The 15,993-nt window shown below is 40.5% G+C and overlaps 1 protein-coding gene across 1 annotated transcript in view; it reads right to left on the bottom strand.

Moving 5' to 3' along the window:
- EMCN (endomucin) overlaps window positions 1–7,965 on the bottom strand; it is a 55,115-nt gene extending 47,150 nt beyond the window's left edge. Inside the window, exon 1 of the mRNA XM_065691348.1 lies at window positions 7,769–7,965. Coding sequence (XP_065547420.1) covers window positions 7,769–7,829 — 61 coding nt within the window. The 5' untranslated portion in view covers window positions 7,830–7,965. The remainder of the gene's footprint in view (window positions 1–7,768) is intronic.
- Between the last annotated feature and the right edge of the window lie 8,028 nt (window positions 7,966–15,993).

Here is a 15,993-nt window from a genome sequence, read left to right as displayed (position 1 = left end):
AAACTGAAATGCTGTTCTCACATGCTTTATGCTCCAAAGCTTTCCTATTAAAAGACCCAAAGTTGTTACTAGGAGAGCACATGAAACAGAGGGTCAGCAAGGAGGACCTACACTATCAAAGAGCAGTGGGAACAGCTGTGATAGCCACACCAGCACCCGCACCGATAACCAGCTTCCCAGTGGAGCAGAAAGCAGACCATATTCAGGATGCTTAAGCCTGACAAAACTCTGGGTTCCAGTCAGTGCACTGGGAAGTCATGTTGAGTGGGGAGCTGGTCATTTCATGCTGGTTAACAGTTACAGACATCGCTTGTACTTTTATTGGCCATTAGTGTAATTTTATTCCCCATGACAATTAAAACTGTTGTGAATGAGTTGTCCATTCCTACTCAAACACTTCTGCTCATCTTCTGCCTTGGCCATTTTTTCCATAAATGACCAATCCCCATTTTCCATTTTGCACCTGAAAACAGTATTTGCTGTCAGTTTTTGGAACTGCAAGGTGAAAGCAATTAGGGAAGAAGCAGACAGTGCACTAAAAGAAAGTGTCACTAAGCCAATGAGATAAGTTGTGCGCTAGTTTACCTAGATGCAACAGCATTAAGACACACTATTCACAATGCCATTAGCACAGGGAATGGCATGCAAAGGGAAATAATGGGTTCCTCCAAAGCTATTTGAACTAGACAAGATAAAATGCGCAGGGAACCAAAACACAGTCCTGCGCCAGGAAGATTTTTTTCCCCCTAGTACCTGTGCTGTGTCCTTCCCTTGCTATCACTGATTGGCACATCTTGGGGATCTATTTGGCATAAATCTCTAGTAAGTTCTTCCTCTGTTATACATTGGAAACTACTCTAGTGAGTCGTTACAAGTGAAGCCAAACAGTTTGATAGATACATTCACTGCTTTTGGAACCATAGTAAATATATTAATACACTACTCTTATAAGGAAAACTCTTTCTAAAGAAAACCTAAAGGGGCTCTACTGTAATAGCCTTTCTGAGCAACCAGTTTTTGGTATTGCCTACATTTCCAAGATGTATGTGTTTTGTGGCAAAGCAGAGTTAAGTGCCACAGGATGCCCAGAAAGCTTCATAATTCAAAGAATTCTGCAGTTTTCAGAAAGAGATTTTAGCAGTCCTGTGCAGAAATGAGTAATTACAATCAAACTGCTGGCACCAAACATTTCTTTCAACATGCCACAGGCCTCTATGTTTATGTAGAGGAGTCAAGGGGAAATGAGGTTTGGACAGCTTGGTAAGAGCTTCAGAGAGTCTGTGATTCCTGGGGGAGGGAGGGGGAAGCGCCATAATTTTGGCTTTTGGGAACTTTGAATGGCAGTGGGGGCATTAGCCATGTGTCATGTCCAAAGCTGCCTCTCTCTAACTGACACAAAACAGGGCATTTGGGGTGAAAACATCTGAATTTCTCATTTCTTGATGAAGCAATCCTCAGCTTTTCACCATTTCACCCAGAAATGTCTGGTGATATTTTTGCTTCCACCGCCTTTGAATGAGTTTGCAAACACTGATATTTGCACCATCTACATTGCTGTGATATATAACCTATGCTGAGATGAGGAGGGGTAATTAATCTGTCAAAGAAAGATGATTTCAGACTGTCCTCACACTGGGATAGATAGCACCACCCACATTAACATTTATAAGGTAATCAACACTGTATTTCAAATAAAGCCTGGACTCGATGTTGAGCATGTGAAGAAGTAGAAAAACTAGTAAAAAATGAAGGAATATATGGGGCTCTGATCATTTCGAATAATTACCATGCAATGAAAATATGCCTCGACAAATCAGTAAGGTATGTTACAGAGGAGAATAATGAGAATCCTTGCCCAGGAAGGAAAGTAAATCTCCTGGTGCTGTTTTCCTCAGACTAACTGAAATCCAAAGGTTTTGCTACTATGATCAGTTGTTGCCTCAAAAGCAAAACTTGTTAAGCCCAAATACAATATTAATCTCTTCCTAAAGATTATGAAAGAAGAAATCTGCAGGAAGCATAAATCAGGAAGCATAAATATTTCATTAATTATAATCAGGGGTTTCATTGATTTAACCTGAAAGTTTTGATTACGCTGACAGTCCTCACACCAAGGTGCTACACTAAGAAATCATGGCATTAAGACAAACTGACTGTGTTTTTTTAGAACTATTACATATCTTATAGAAATCTTTGGACAGCAAGGCTGGTGTCGGGCTCCCATCCCAGCAAAAACACATGATTTTATTAGAGTGATAAGACAAGGCAGAAAGGTTACAGCAGATAAATATGATGCAAAACTCTGTGCCTTTTGCTCTGTGGTTTCAGCAACCTGAGATGTGTTGCTATCTACAACATGCAGCAAACACCCAGGAGCATGTTAGTGCCATTGAAAAGGAGAGGTTAAAAATTGTTGTAAAAATACTCTATTGATAAATGGGCTGGATTTTCCCCTGTACCAAAGTCAGGCAGGCACCTTTCCACATAAAAGCAGTCAGAAAATCGTCGCCCTGTTACTAGCTTGAAACATAGCTTATGAAGCACCAGTTAGTTCGTATGGCCTGAAAGGGACAGAAAAACAATTGCTTTGAATTAAGCTGCCAAGAAAAATAATTATTTGGAATTAAGTTGGACCCAACCTAGATCAGCCTCTAGTACATCTGTAGGTGGCATCAGAGGGCTTGATACCTCCTTTCCACCTCTCCCGCAAGGAGACAATACCCCAGGTATCACATCTGCTAAATTTTGTTCTCTTAGAGCCATTATATCAGCAAGTGATCATCAGAGCACAGCTTTCTCACATAGGGAGGTAAGTTCAGAAGGCACAGCATAGAGATGGCATCACATTAAATTGTGTCAAACCACTTTCTGTATTGGAGGTAGGTCTGGCTGATGCAGTGTACTGATGTTAGGACATCCAAGGAGCAACTCTCATAAGATGAAAGCTGAGGTATCACCACCCAATAGCTCAGGTTCTGGGATGACGACGGTGGCTTGGATGGCAGTACATGGTGTGACTCAGGGTTTTGACTCTTTAAACCTAGGACAGCTATTTTAAGTGCTAGCTGAAACTAAAAGTAAATGTTTGTCTTCTAGGGGAACCAGGTCTTTAATTCTTGACTTGTATTTGTAAATAACAGCTGCTGCACACACAAATCCAACATTGTCTCTCTGTTTACAGAACTGCAAAATAAAGCCATTAAAAAGTCTTCCTTGAGTTGTCTCAGCAAAACAACACCCCACCCCCTTCATGAGGAACACAAATAATGAAGTTGGCTTCCCCATATGATTTTATGTGGGGCCTTACTCATCTTAGGACTGTAAGGATAGCGTGGCTACCTAATTGCACCAGTTAAAAATACTCCCTATTCCCTACATGAGCAGTTTCTTAAAGATTATATTCAGTTTGTATTTTTGCAGGTTTTTCACACAGGACTCGGTATCTAAACAATTGGAGACCAAATTCCAGGTCCTTTACTATTTAGAGAAACGTCCACAAAACCAAACCAACCTTCTGATTTGTAAGGGAGTAGAAATTAATAAGAACTCTAGGGTTTAATCCAGATAAAAGACACAGCTGAATAAAGAAGAAAACATTCTGGTAGATTTTCAGGAGGCAGCCATTTGTTGGCCATGTTATATGGCATTATGTATTCTCAGGTTTGGAACAGAATGCTGCAGGAAGCTTGCCCTTCAAATTCAGCTTCCATTTATTTTGGCTGCAAATCTTAATCTCCTTATCAAGCAGGTATCAAGCCATCTGCTTCTATCCTCAGTAAATTTCGTAAACTTGCATTCAGTTTTGGGGCTAGAACAAGCAGTTTTCTTCTGTCCAGTAATAAATACACCTTTAAAATTCATTAGGTAAAACTAGCCCCAATATTGGGAAGGTCTAATGAATGAAAGGAATGCGGCAGCGGGGTGCGGTGGGGAGGAATTAAAATCTGTACAGGAATAAAAACTCAATTTAGGGCTATGGCAGGTTCCAGCACTACAATTTGATTTTCAAGAAAGCTGGTCTTGCAAACTGCTAGGAACAACACAAATACCCCAAACACCCTTGTTTGTTTTGATTTGTTTTCACAACAGGCAAACTCTCAAGACACTCAAGAATTGGGATCAAGCAAGTCAAACATGTGAAAAAGCAGCTGGCTCTCTAAAGCCTATTCACATTTCTCAAGTTTTGATAGATGAGACAACCATCCGCCTGTGACAGCCAGTGCCTTGCCGGTCTGTCCCAGGACACAGCCATGAATAACAACCCAGAACGAGGGGATACCATGCTCAAAAGCATTAACTGCTCAAACCGGTTTAGTTAGTATTTAATTTTTAAAATGTATTATCTAAAAGACTGGAAGATTTGAGAGCTGAGAGCACAGATGATGAAAAAGGAAAAGGCCATCCATCTTCTCTCGTTAACATGCAGAGTTCAGGCAGCTGCAAACATATGTAATCACTACAGAAGTCCTGGTTTAGAGGAACTTTTCTCAAGCTATCAGCCTGGGAGCTGGGATTAATCTGCTGTGCTGTAGGCTTGGGATGATGTCCCTGGCTCTGAAGCAACCTCTTAACAGGAAAGGGGGCTGGGATGCACATAGCTTGGGGTTGATGCACAGTGTAATGGAACAGCTCCAAATTGCTTCAGTAGCCTTTGGACCAAGCTCTCAGTGCCAAGATTTGCTCCTACCTTTCCAAAATTAAAAGCATCCTTGCTTTTCTGTAACACCATCAGTTTTGCCAAGAACACTCTTGGAGAAAGGTACTGATAGCTGTCAACAGTGGTCACTAATCAGACATTAATAAACCCACCCACTATACATCTACAATGTGGGACAGTATGTTCCAGCTCCTACACTGGAGTACATAACATGAATACATCCAGACTGATGCTAAGCAAAAAACATCCCCGCTCTTTTCTGTTATCATTTCTGCAAGAAAGAAACCTGATTGCTGGAGTAAGAAGGAAGCTGCAGTGTGCTGCAAGCACTGAGAACATCTGCTGTGCTGCATAGCTATAGCCATGCTGTACTACAAGGCCAAGGCATAGGAAGATGCAATCTCTAAGCACTTACATTATAAGCACTTCCCAGTTCCTCTCCCCACATACTTTGGAAGAAATACTTCAGTATTACACATTTTAAAAGTAATTACATCTTAATGCAGACTCAAGAGTATCTATATTTGATTACCATTGTTTACCAGTATATTCTTTAACCCATTCCAGTGCTGCCTGTTGCTTAAAGCTGGAAATGCTATGAACTGACCGAAAAAGCATTTTTATTTGAGGTACATTTTGGAGCAGGTAAGAATAAAGGGCAATATGTCGGAAGGACTGAACACCTTCAGATGAGCATGAAGGAATTCCTGCCTTAAGCATGTCGTTTAGCTCTCAAAGGGTTAATAAAAGCCTTGAGAGGAGGGACAATAAACTCTCCACATCTGTACATAACTCAGGCTCTAGAAATTTGCTGACAGAGGATAGAACCCACTTAAACATAAGGGACTTCTGAGAATGCAAGATCCCAAGATGAATTAGAATATTACCAAGAAAGCACTGCCAGCATACAGGCTGAAGACAAGGAATGAAATTTGGGAGCCCCACGGGGTACTTGGTATATTCTTTACTAACCGCAGTGGAAACATCCTTGTCCACTCCTGCATGATTTACAAAATACACAAAGACAAGCAGCCTGTGTATATTATGTGAAGGGGCTGCAAGCCCACACATTACTTGTCTCAGTAAGATTTGAAGACAAACTACCCTAAAACCTGGGGGAGGGAGTATTAAAGTGCTGGGCTGTGATTTGACCTTCTCTAAATCTTACTGCGCGTAATTTTAAAACACTAAAAGTGTTCCTAAGCAACTGCAGAAGTGTCTTGCTGCTGTCTCCAGTGCTCAAAGAAAAGGAGACTGAGCATGAGGGAGCCTCCTCACCAACCATTCCTCTCTCCAGATTATGAGATCCTGCTGCTACAGCCCAGATGTCCAGGGCACTTTATTGATCAGAAAAAATGGAAATCCATAGACTTTGGTTCAGCCTCATATAACAGACAACAAAACTGCTTCTGTATTAACAAGTCAATGCATGGGGTAGAATGAAGGAAGCTTGACCGGATTCTGTACTTTGTCTTTCACGAGGTTGATAGAGACATACTCCAAATTTCCCCCCACATATTCTTCAATTTCTAACGTGAATTTACTGATAGAATTTCCCTACCTTGTCTACCTTGCAATGAAGCATTAAAAAAATACAATAGGAAAGAAAGAAGCAAACAAAAAAACAAAACCACCCCAAAATACAGAACACAGAAAAACCTTTAAGGACCAAAGTTGTCCAGAGCAAATGTATCCTATATAAAATTTGCTTATTCCCTGTCATCAGTTCTGCCTCATTCATATCATGCAGAGGAGGGAAAATCTTTTTTAAAGAAACGATTGTATGAAATTGACAGAATTCCTCCCACCTTTGCATGATGCTTTCTGATAAGCTTTATGGACTGTTGTGTTAAATACGCTCCTTTTGATCCAACTCCACTTTGCTTTTCAGAAGTTGTGAAATTAAAGGTTTAACAATGACAGGAAGGATATTTTTACTAGAAGCAGCAGACAGAGAATAAATAGTACCTCAACACAGACTTTTGGGGCTTGTACTTATTTAACATAGTTTTTAAAGCGGTTCTTCCTCTGGCACTTGTATTTTTACTCTCCTTCATTGATTTTTCTTTTCCCCTAACAGCAGTCATGAAGCTCCTTGGTCTAGGAGCAGTTAAAAGCAGAGGTATATTGGGCCTAATATGAGCCCAAGCAATAGCATAAGCTACAGCACAAAAGGCATTTCCAGATTTTAACACACAATTTGAGCAGAAGTTGATTAACTTTTTTAAGACCAGTCAATCTAGTATTATCATTTTTTAAACTGCTGATTCATAAAATACCCTACAGTCAATCAACAGACACTTGTGGAAGATTTGCTTATAAATATTCAGACCAGAGGGCCAGCAAATGAAAACACCGGTAAAAAGCAGATTTGTCTTTAAAACTATCTTTTGATAAAGGTGATGAAAGATTCTGGCCCTTGTTACAGTTTCTTTCACCTTTTCAGGTTTTACTAGTTAATTCCACTTTAAAAGCAAGTCTTTCAAGCTGTGATGATATGAATACAACAAAGTTTGATTAAATCTGTGCTTTGAGAATCATTTAAAAAAGATATTGCACTCAGTAACTAATACTGCCCCTAGCCTTGCATCCCCCATTAACTGACACTCAATAAATGCTGTAAGCCCCTGTATCTTTGGAGGCAAAACTAAGATAATTTCCGAGAGATACCCTTGGCCAAACTTATTGCTGGCATAGTGCCACGGAAATCCATCAGGATAGATTTGATTTGCAAGAGCAGTATTTGCAAAATCTGACAGACATTTCACTTCCCCCCTTTAAGCCATCTCTACAAGAGATGCTTTATTTCAAGGAAGAAAAACAGAACAGAAAACCTTTGTAAATATACTTCTGTTTTAAACTTCTCCTAGACTGAGGAGCTTCATGACACCTAGAAAGAGAGCTGTCACAAAAATACAATGGCACAAAAGTTTTTCACTGAACACACACAACTCAACTACCAGTTAGTACCTTCTTCTCCAACACACAGACTTTCAATCACTGAACTGCAAGGAAAAAAACCAACAGCATCCAGCTACTGACAGCTAAGCTTTTGCTCACAAAACACCCCACAGATGTGACAAGTATATCCAAAAAAGCCAAAGAACTTACCTCCCACAGTGCAAACACAGAGTGCAACTAAGAAAAGGAAGGCAATCCCTAGGAGCTTCATGCTTGGTGGTGGTAGTGCTGTCAGCTCTGCCTCACACAGCTGGGCAGGGAGTGCTCTCTCACTCTGAGGCAGGCCTTAATTACTCCATGGAAAAAGGTGTGTAGAGGCTGTGCCTAGTCACTGCCCATTCCTGCTTATTTTGGGGACTTTGATAAAGAACAGGAGGAAACACAACATACTCCCTCTGGGAGTTCAGCACGGAGGAGATTTATTGTTTCAGTCTTTACAGGAACTCCTTTTCTTTGGCAGTGAACCATGTTTTTGTTAATACATTATTTTGTTCTTCTTCGGCCATGAGGTCAGGAAGGTTTTTGAACAGAGGCAAATCTTTCTTTAGAATATGTTATACATCACCAACTTTTATACTGTAGATGGGGATACTTTTAAAGGGGACATTTAAGAGCAGCGAGGGAGCCCAGGTAGTGGGGTGTGATACAGCCAGGGATGAGGGAGTAAAGCATGCAACAAGAGCCCTCACCCTCCTCTCCTTTGTGTTGTGTAAAGTGGCCTTGGGAAAAATCAAAGCTGTTTCATGTTAAAGGCAGAGAGCTTGTCTCCCTGAGAGACCTGCCATCCTGCAGCCAGGAGGATATGAGGGGCCACCAGCACAGGGTGAGGAAATGACTCCAGCAAGGTGCCTCAGCAGGGAGAGGCTCTGGGCTCCACAGAGTTAGGGATGGAGAGCATTGTCTTTTCCTCCTAATGAAAACTGGGTGCTTTCTTTTTCTTTTCTTTCCTTCCTTTTTAATTTGAAAAGTTGCTACTAGCCTTGACTGTGTCTGCTCCATTAGTAATGGACTTGCTGCAGAGTGAGCCTCCTGCCTGGGCTGTCTAATACTAAAGCCAGCACAGAATCACTCTCTTCTCCTCAAAACCCACTGGTCTGTGAAACTTTGGTGTCCCTGCTTCTCACAACCACTCCTCAGACTTCAGTGGAAGAAACCCAAGCAGAGCTCTAGAGTTAAAGGCTATCAAAACATCATCTTGTAATACTCCTGTGCTCTTTGCTTTAATGATTCAAGGCAGCTGATGGCAGTTAATCACAAAACTTCAACCACAGTGAGTGTGTGGTGCTGTATGTTTGCTTGTCTCCCTCTCAGGAAAAGCTGACCTCACAAAATTCCTGACTCATTAAACAGTCAACCCTACTTATTACAGTAATTAAAATTTCATATTTGTTGTTTTTTTTTTAGTCCCCTCAGGACTGTGTCTCTCTATAAGGGGAAGTTTTGGAATGGCTTTTCATGCAGGAACTCCCAGGAGCTAAGTTACAGTGCTTCCAACAACGGTACTGTTTTATTCATGGGGTGAGGAAAACAGTAGCAGCTCAGCATCATGTGTGGATAATTTTTGTTTAGTTAAAGAAATTGTATTTCTACATCTTAAGGTTATGACACATCCTCTACTAGCTATGACAAAAACTGGTGCTCTGATCAGATATCTGATGGTAGGCAATGAACTTATAGCACTTCATTTGAACAGACTTAGGTATAAGCACCCATGAGAGAATCACAGAATCCCAAGGGTTGGAAGGGACCTAAAAAGATCATCTAGTCCAACCCCCCTGCAAGAGCAGGAAGCAAGCATGTAAGTTCTCCTTTGCAAGACTGTGTTTTCACCATCACTGGAAAGGATCACACAGTAATACAAACTTGACTCAGAGTAGAGGTGGGCCACACAATGACACTTTTGTCAAGTTGATAGGAACATATGGCAGGGTGTTAGCGCCAGTGCTCTGTTTTTATGCTAGCTTTGTGCCGACGTAGGACCTAAAGTTAGAACGGGCTAGAAAAGCAGCAACTTTTGCAGCAGAAAGCCTTCAAGCATAAAGATAAATTTGAACATGGAGAGTGAATTGATCCCAGGTAGTGCTATTGCTGATGAGATAAGAGGAACTTGAATCTTTTATTTACTGCATTTACAAACTACCACCTGAAAAGTTAATTCTGAAGAAGGATGCAGAAAGGAATATTATTTTGTTGACTGAAATGGAACCTCTGCAAAATGTAAGAAGCCTAAGGACTGGATCTCTTCCTTGGCTTTTGAGACCCAGAGAAACTATCTGAGTATCTAAGAGAGTATTGATTTGGTTCAGTGTTGTTCATCTGAGTAGCAGCATCCCAGAGTCCTCAGTGAGCAGCCACTGCTGAAGATGATGACTATGGTGGTTAGCTGAAATTCACTGCAGGCAGAAAGGGCACAAAGTGTTGAAGCCTTTGTGGGACATGTGTGGAAAAGGCTCCCCAGCCTCATGCAAGGAGCTGGGAAGAAATGAAAGGACCAAGTGTCTTTGCCATGCCCTATGCCATTCATCTCGAGTTCTACCTCAGAGAGTCCTAAGGCTTAATGCTTCGCTAAAGCATCAAGAGAACTGTGTCCCAATGAGATACTCACTAGGATAAACATCAAAGGCAGCTAAATTTTGCTAGATCAAGCTTAGTATGAATAGCAGCAGCACAGTAATGAACAGTATGAATAGAAGAGGAGCAGCTCAAATAACTCACTGAAAGGAAAACTCTGGCCAAAGCTGAGTGGTAGCTTCCGGCTTGGAGCATCTGAGCTGCAGAAGAGAGATTCTCCCAACTCCTGTCAGTGGAAATTTTTTTTCCTTTAAGAAAACATTTAAGGTTTTAAAAACTTTCAACAATCTTTGTAGCAAAAGATTATTCCTGTGTGTTCACTGACTAGAAATCTTCTCTTTTTCTGCCTACAAGCAAATAAGTTTTCCCTTATTGAATAAATGTTTTTCTCTCTTTCCTCAAACTAGGAAACTTAGTTTCAGTGCCAACATGTGCTTTGTTTTATAAAGAGAAATTTGGTCATCGGTACTGCTGTCAACTGTGGTATTACTGCCAGCTCTGGAATATCTGGAGTTTCACTTCGAGCCCTAGAACAAGAGACTGTGTGACAGTCTCAGTTTCCTCAGTTTTTCAAGTGAGATTTTAGCCCTTGTAGGTGCAGAAGAAAACTTGAAACATGACCAAAGGGCACTCTAGAGAATGAAAGGACTCTCTGTTTTAAAGCACCATTATTTTACAGTCCAATAATGGTTGGGGTGGCCTGAGTTACATATTTATTTTTGCCAGTGTGGTATTTCATTATTGAAGGGAAACCATTTACTGCCACAGTGGATTTGCAGTTACAGATTTATTGGTCTCTGGCTGTATTTATATATTCTTTCCTAGTTCACATTGCTTGGAGCAAAATATTGCCTTTTTATGCACAGTTCTCCTTTGAGGCTCAAATAATCCCCTTCAGATTTAGAGAATGTAGAAATTTTACATATCGTTCAATATTCTTGAAGCACCACTGCATAAACCAGGAAATAATATGGACAGCCATGCTGCCTTTCTGTGGCCTGCTGGCAATTTCCAATGTGTGTGAAGAATAAATGTCAAAGTCTTTACAAAAGCAAAAATAAGAAGATATAAAAGATAAGCAGTCTTTGATGATTTACGAAAATGAAGAAACAGACACAACAACTAAATTTGCCGGCCTTTCCCATTGATACTTGCTATCCCTTCCACCGATGTTTACTTTAACTCAGCAGAATGATAGAAAAAGAGAAAGCTAATCTCAAACTTCTATTATCTTGCTACATCTGTATTTCAGCAAATATACCTAAAGCGGCATTTTATGAGAAATTACCTGCAACGTACCTGTATATTTGGTTGCAGTCCCATAAAGAGGGTCAATTTACATTGAAAAATGCAGTTGTAACAGTGTAGAAATACATTGTTTAGGCACGTTTTCTGTTCTTTCTTAAATTGTTTTTAAAACACTTGTTCTCTTGTTTTCAACTCTTACATATATTAAAATTTGAATATAAAGTAAATCTCCAAAGAATTTGAATATATCAGTATGAAGCCAAGATGTTTTGATGGTCACGTATAGAAGTTATTCTGAAAATTCATGCTGAGGGACATTTTAAATGCAGATATTTTATTCTGAATTTTTAATGGAAGCATTGAAACATCTCAGAGAATAGAAACGTCAGTGCCCAAATTCCTCTGCGCTCAATAATACTAAAAATATGAAAGAGCAGGCTTGCAAATGTATTTAAGACTTAAAAACCCAAGATAGCCGCCTTTTCTTTGTAGCATAGAAATGTTTTAAATCTCATTGATTTGATTCAGAGCTAATGTGAAAAATTCCACTAAAACTCTTAGCGCCTAGATGCCTTTATGTAGGCACTAAAGACCAAAACGCATTTAGTCTGTACTCAGTACTTTTTTTACGAAAGACATTTTCAAGGCTATTTCTAATAGAACTACTGTAACTCTAGCTATCAGGTTTGAGTATTGCTTGTTTGCAATACCAACAGACCCCGTAAGGATATTGTTACCACAGAGCATGTTTTTTCTACTCTTTCATACCTGGAACTGTACTGATGTACTACAGGAAGTAAAACTATGTTCCAAGGAAATGGATCAATGTTTATTCACTTGCAATTGATACAAGCCAGGACCATATTTGTAGAAATGTGGTTGCCACTCTGCTAGAATGCTAGATTTCAAAGGCTGTTATATGTTTGAGGTATTCAGTAGGTATATGTCACTGTCAAAAGGGTGTAGCAAATTTACCCTGCCGAGCTACCTCTGTCCATCTCTCTCTTATTGTATGCTTCTTTTGCTGCTGCTAGCAAAACAAAAGATAGAAAGAGTGCTCTGTACCTATGTGCTTCATATTTCTGTTCCCAAAACTGTAAGTCCATCATCAGCCACAGTTTATTTCACCATCTCATGAGTCTTGGGTACCAATAGGCAGTCTCATTTGTGTGTTCAGTCCTTACTTCGTTATCCAGTAGACAATGTATTTCAGAATCATAGAATCATAGAATAGTTAGGGTTGGAAAGGATCTTAAGATCATCTAATTCCACCCCCCCTGCCATGGGCAGGGACACCTCACACTAAACCATGTCACTGAAGGCTCTCTCCAACCTGGCCTTGAACATCGCCAGGGATGGAGCGTTCACAACTACCTTGGACAATCCATTCTAACGCCTCACCATCCTCACAGGAAAGAACTTCTTGCTTGTATCTAACCTAAACTTCCCCTGTTTAAGTTTGAACCCATTACCCCTTGTCCTATACCCCTTGTCCTACCCCCCAGTCCCTAATGAAGAGTCCCTCTCCAGCATCCTTATACACCCCCTTCAGATACTGGAAGGCTGCTATGAGGTCTCCACACAGCCTTCTCTTCTCCAGGCTGAACAGCCCCAACTTTCTCAGCCTGTCTTCATAAGGGAAGTGTTCCAGCCTCCTGATCATCCTGGTGGCCTTCCTCTGGATATTGTAATAGAGGGAAACCAATTTACACTACACTTGATGACCTGATTCATTAGCTTCAGAGTCACTCAGATTTGGATTATGAACTTGAAAAGCTGTACTTGGCTATTTTTGTCAACTAGTCACTCTGTGGTTGTCCATTGACTCTGTAAGCACCTCCATTGGAGTTGCAATGTGCTATTTAACAACCAAGGTCCTTTTAAGGACACCAGTCTAAGTCCATTCTTTCTCTATTGGTGAGTTACTGATGTATAGATATTTTGCTCTTGCTGGTCAGAGAGAAGCTTAAGCATAATTACAGTGGCAGAAAGAAGAAAGCTATGGAAGGAAAGGTACTGCTGTCCCAAATCATACTTCATGCTTATGCACAGAGGGTCAGGAGAGCTGGAAGAGAGACCACAGACAGTCACTCTAGGGATATGAAAGAAAGTGGGCTTGCAAATTTAGAGCAAGGAACATCATGTCATATAAAGACTCGCACAGAATGTGTTTATAGGCTTTGCATCCTGTCCTGAGCTAATGAAACGGGAAACAGTGAGTCAGTCTCAGTTTCTTATGTTATTTGAAACGCATGGAATGATTATACGGTTGGCTGTCTCAGAGGAAACAAAACAGAAATATGTGTTTGAACCATGCTTTTAATTTTCCAAGAGCCTGAATAAATCCAGCCGCTATCTATCCAGACATATATCTTGTCTTTGTTGTGGTAAACTGCAATGAGCTCATTCTTCTTGGGCCTAGCTAAAAAAGAAGCAGTGGTATGAAACTGCAGTGGACCTCAGTACTGAAAAACAAGATGCACTTTCTGCTCTGACCGCACTAGTCAGTTTTCCTGTGTAAGATGTTACTGGACATTAAGCTTCTGAAGAACTGAGTTTCTGTGGCTTCTCTTTTCCATTTGGTTTCCTCTGCACAAGCAGTGGAAAAATGTATCAGGTTTCTCGTCAGTCCCAACTCTGTGCATTGGTCTGCCTAAGCTATAGTTTTTAACAGTGTCAGCTTTGTTTCAAACCACTAATGCCAGAAAAGAACATCTTAGAACATCATAAAATATCTGATTATAAAGAGCCTATTGTACTTAAATACAAGCATTATACATTTCTCAGCAGCCAACACTATGGCTTATGCTGGTAGCCCAGCGTCTATTATAAAGCCATGTTTTCATCCACTCATGAAAGGACTCAGAAAAAAATGTGTCCAGCTTCCTCATTTCCCAGTTTCATTTCTGTTTGTCAATGTTGTGGGATCTGGGGAGCTTGAACGACTTTTTAGAGGACCCTGGGAGCTTCTGAACTGCAGGACATGGGGCTGGAAAAAGGTAGAGTTACAGGAGATTTGGCAGCTGTGCAGAATTTAATGCTGGGCAGATAGAGAGTATGCAGGAACTGCTGGGCCAGCACACTCCTTTCCTGCATCTTTTACTCTGTCAAGAATGTTAGGTAAAGAGACAATTCATAATGAACAGTTTTTGGTGGAATCCATAACAACAGGCCAGAATTCACATATTATGAATTTGAGACTAAGCCATTCTCCAAGACAATATCTAGGACACATTTTTTTGCACGGAGCTGCTCTTGACCTTAAGACAGCCCTTCTCTGCTTGGCATTTTTCCTTGTGCTTTTTATTTTCCTTTTTCCCCCAGCTATCTCCCATCTCCTCCAATCCAACTTCCAGCATTGATAGGCTTGAACTTTTTATGGCTCAACCTCCTTATCCAGCATAGCTATTACTGCAGCTCCTCAGTGTCTGGCTTCACAAGCCTTCATTCCTTTGGTGTATTTCAGACTTCCTGTTGTCGCTATCAGAATAAGTCCTGCTGGTAAGCACTTTTTGACACATGCAAAATACAATGCATGTCCGGTCTGATAAGGAAACAACATCGCCAAGAAAAGTGGGTAAGATCCCTGTGCCAAAATATACCCCCAGCATTTCAGCTTCCTACCAGACTGTGTATCTGCCCCTTCACAGATACCATAAACATTTTCCTGTTCTCTGCGTTTCTACTTTCCCATTTATTCAGTGATAGAGAGGACTAAATGCTTTCCACAGCATGTAATAGTTAGGCAGTAAGTAGCCAACTGAAAATAAAAGCATCTTGGGCACCTGCTAAAAGCAGCTATTCCAGATCACCCAGAGACAGCTGGAAAAGGCACAAAAATTTTCACACATACATGCTTTTGTTAATTTGTTATATTGCTGGGCAGTTTGTCATCAGGAATAGATTGATTCACATTCATCTCTGCTTACACTCATCCAGATTTTTGTTCCAGACAGCTTGGATAAGACTAAAACCTTTTAAAGGGAAAAATCCCCACACAAAAGAACAGACAAAAATTGACTAGCAGCATTCTGTGCTGCTATATACTGTACTTAGGACTGCTCAGTAGCAATAGGAAATGGTCGTAGTACCAAAAAGCTGTTAACAAACTCCTATATATTAAGCCAATCAACTTTTAAAATGTGTTTATGGTATACACTGTCATATATTTGGAGTCACAAAACTACGCTCTGGGGCATCAGCTCCTTGGGTGTTTACAGGAATGCCCTGTATCTCTATACCCTGTAAAACGCAGTTTTACAGGAATACCACTGTATCTCTATTTAATGTTAAAAATGCTAATTTGGAGTCAAGATGTAGGCAAATAAGTTTGGGGTACCATAAGAAGATGCCTAGGTGAAGAATAGTTTTAAGAAATTTCTTCTCTCCTACATCTTTCCATAAGGAACAGGACCACAGAGAACCTGTGCATTATGCTCTGACAAGCTAAGACAATATATTTTCCTTTACAGCTGGATCAGGTTAGGAGACTCTTAATCCCCATGGGTCAGCTGAAAAGCAAAATCCCAGTGAGCTCCGTTAGATCAACTGGAGTT

Source organism: Lathamus discolor, chromosome 1, assembly GCF_037157495.1.
Source record: "Lathamus discolor isolate bLatDis1 chromosome 1, bLatDis1.hap1, whole genome shotgun sequence".
Lineage (NCBI taxonomy): Eukaryota > Metazoa > Chordata > Aves > Psittaciformes > Psittacidae > Lathamus > Lathamus discolor.
This window is presented reverse-complemented; position numbering and strand designations above follow the sequence as displayed.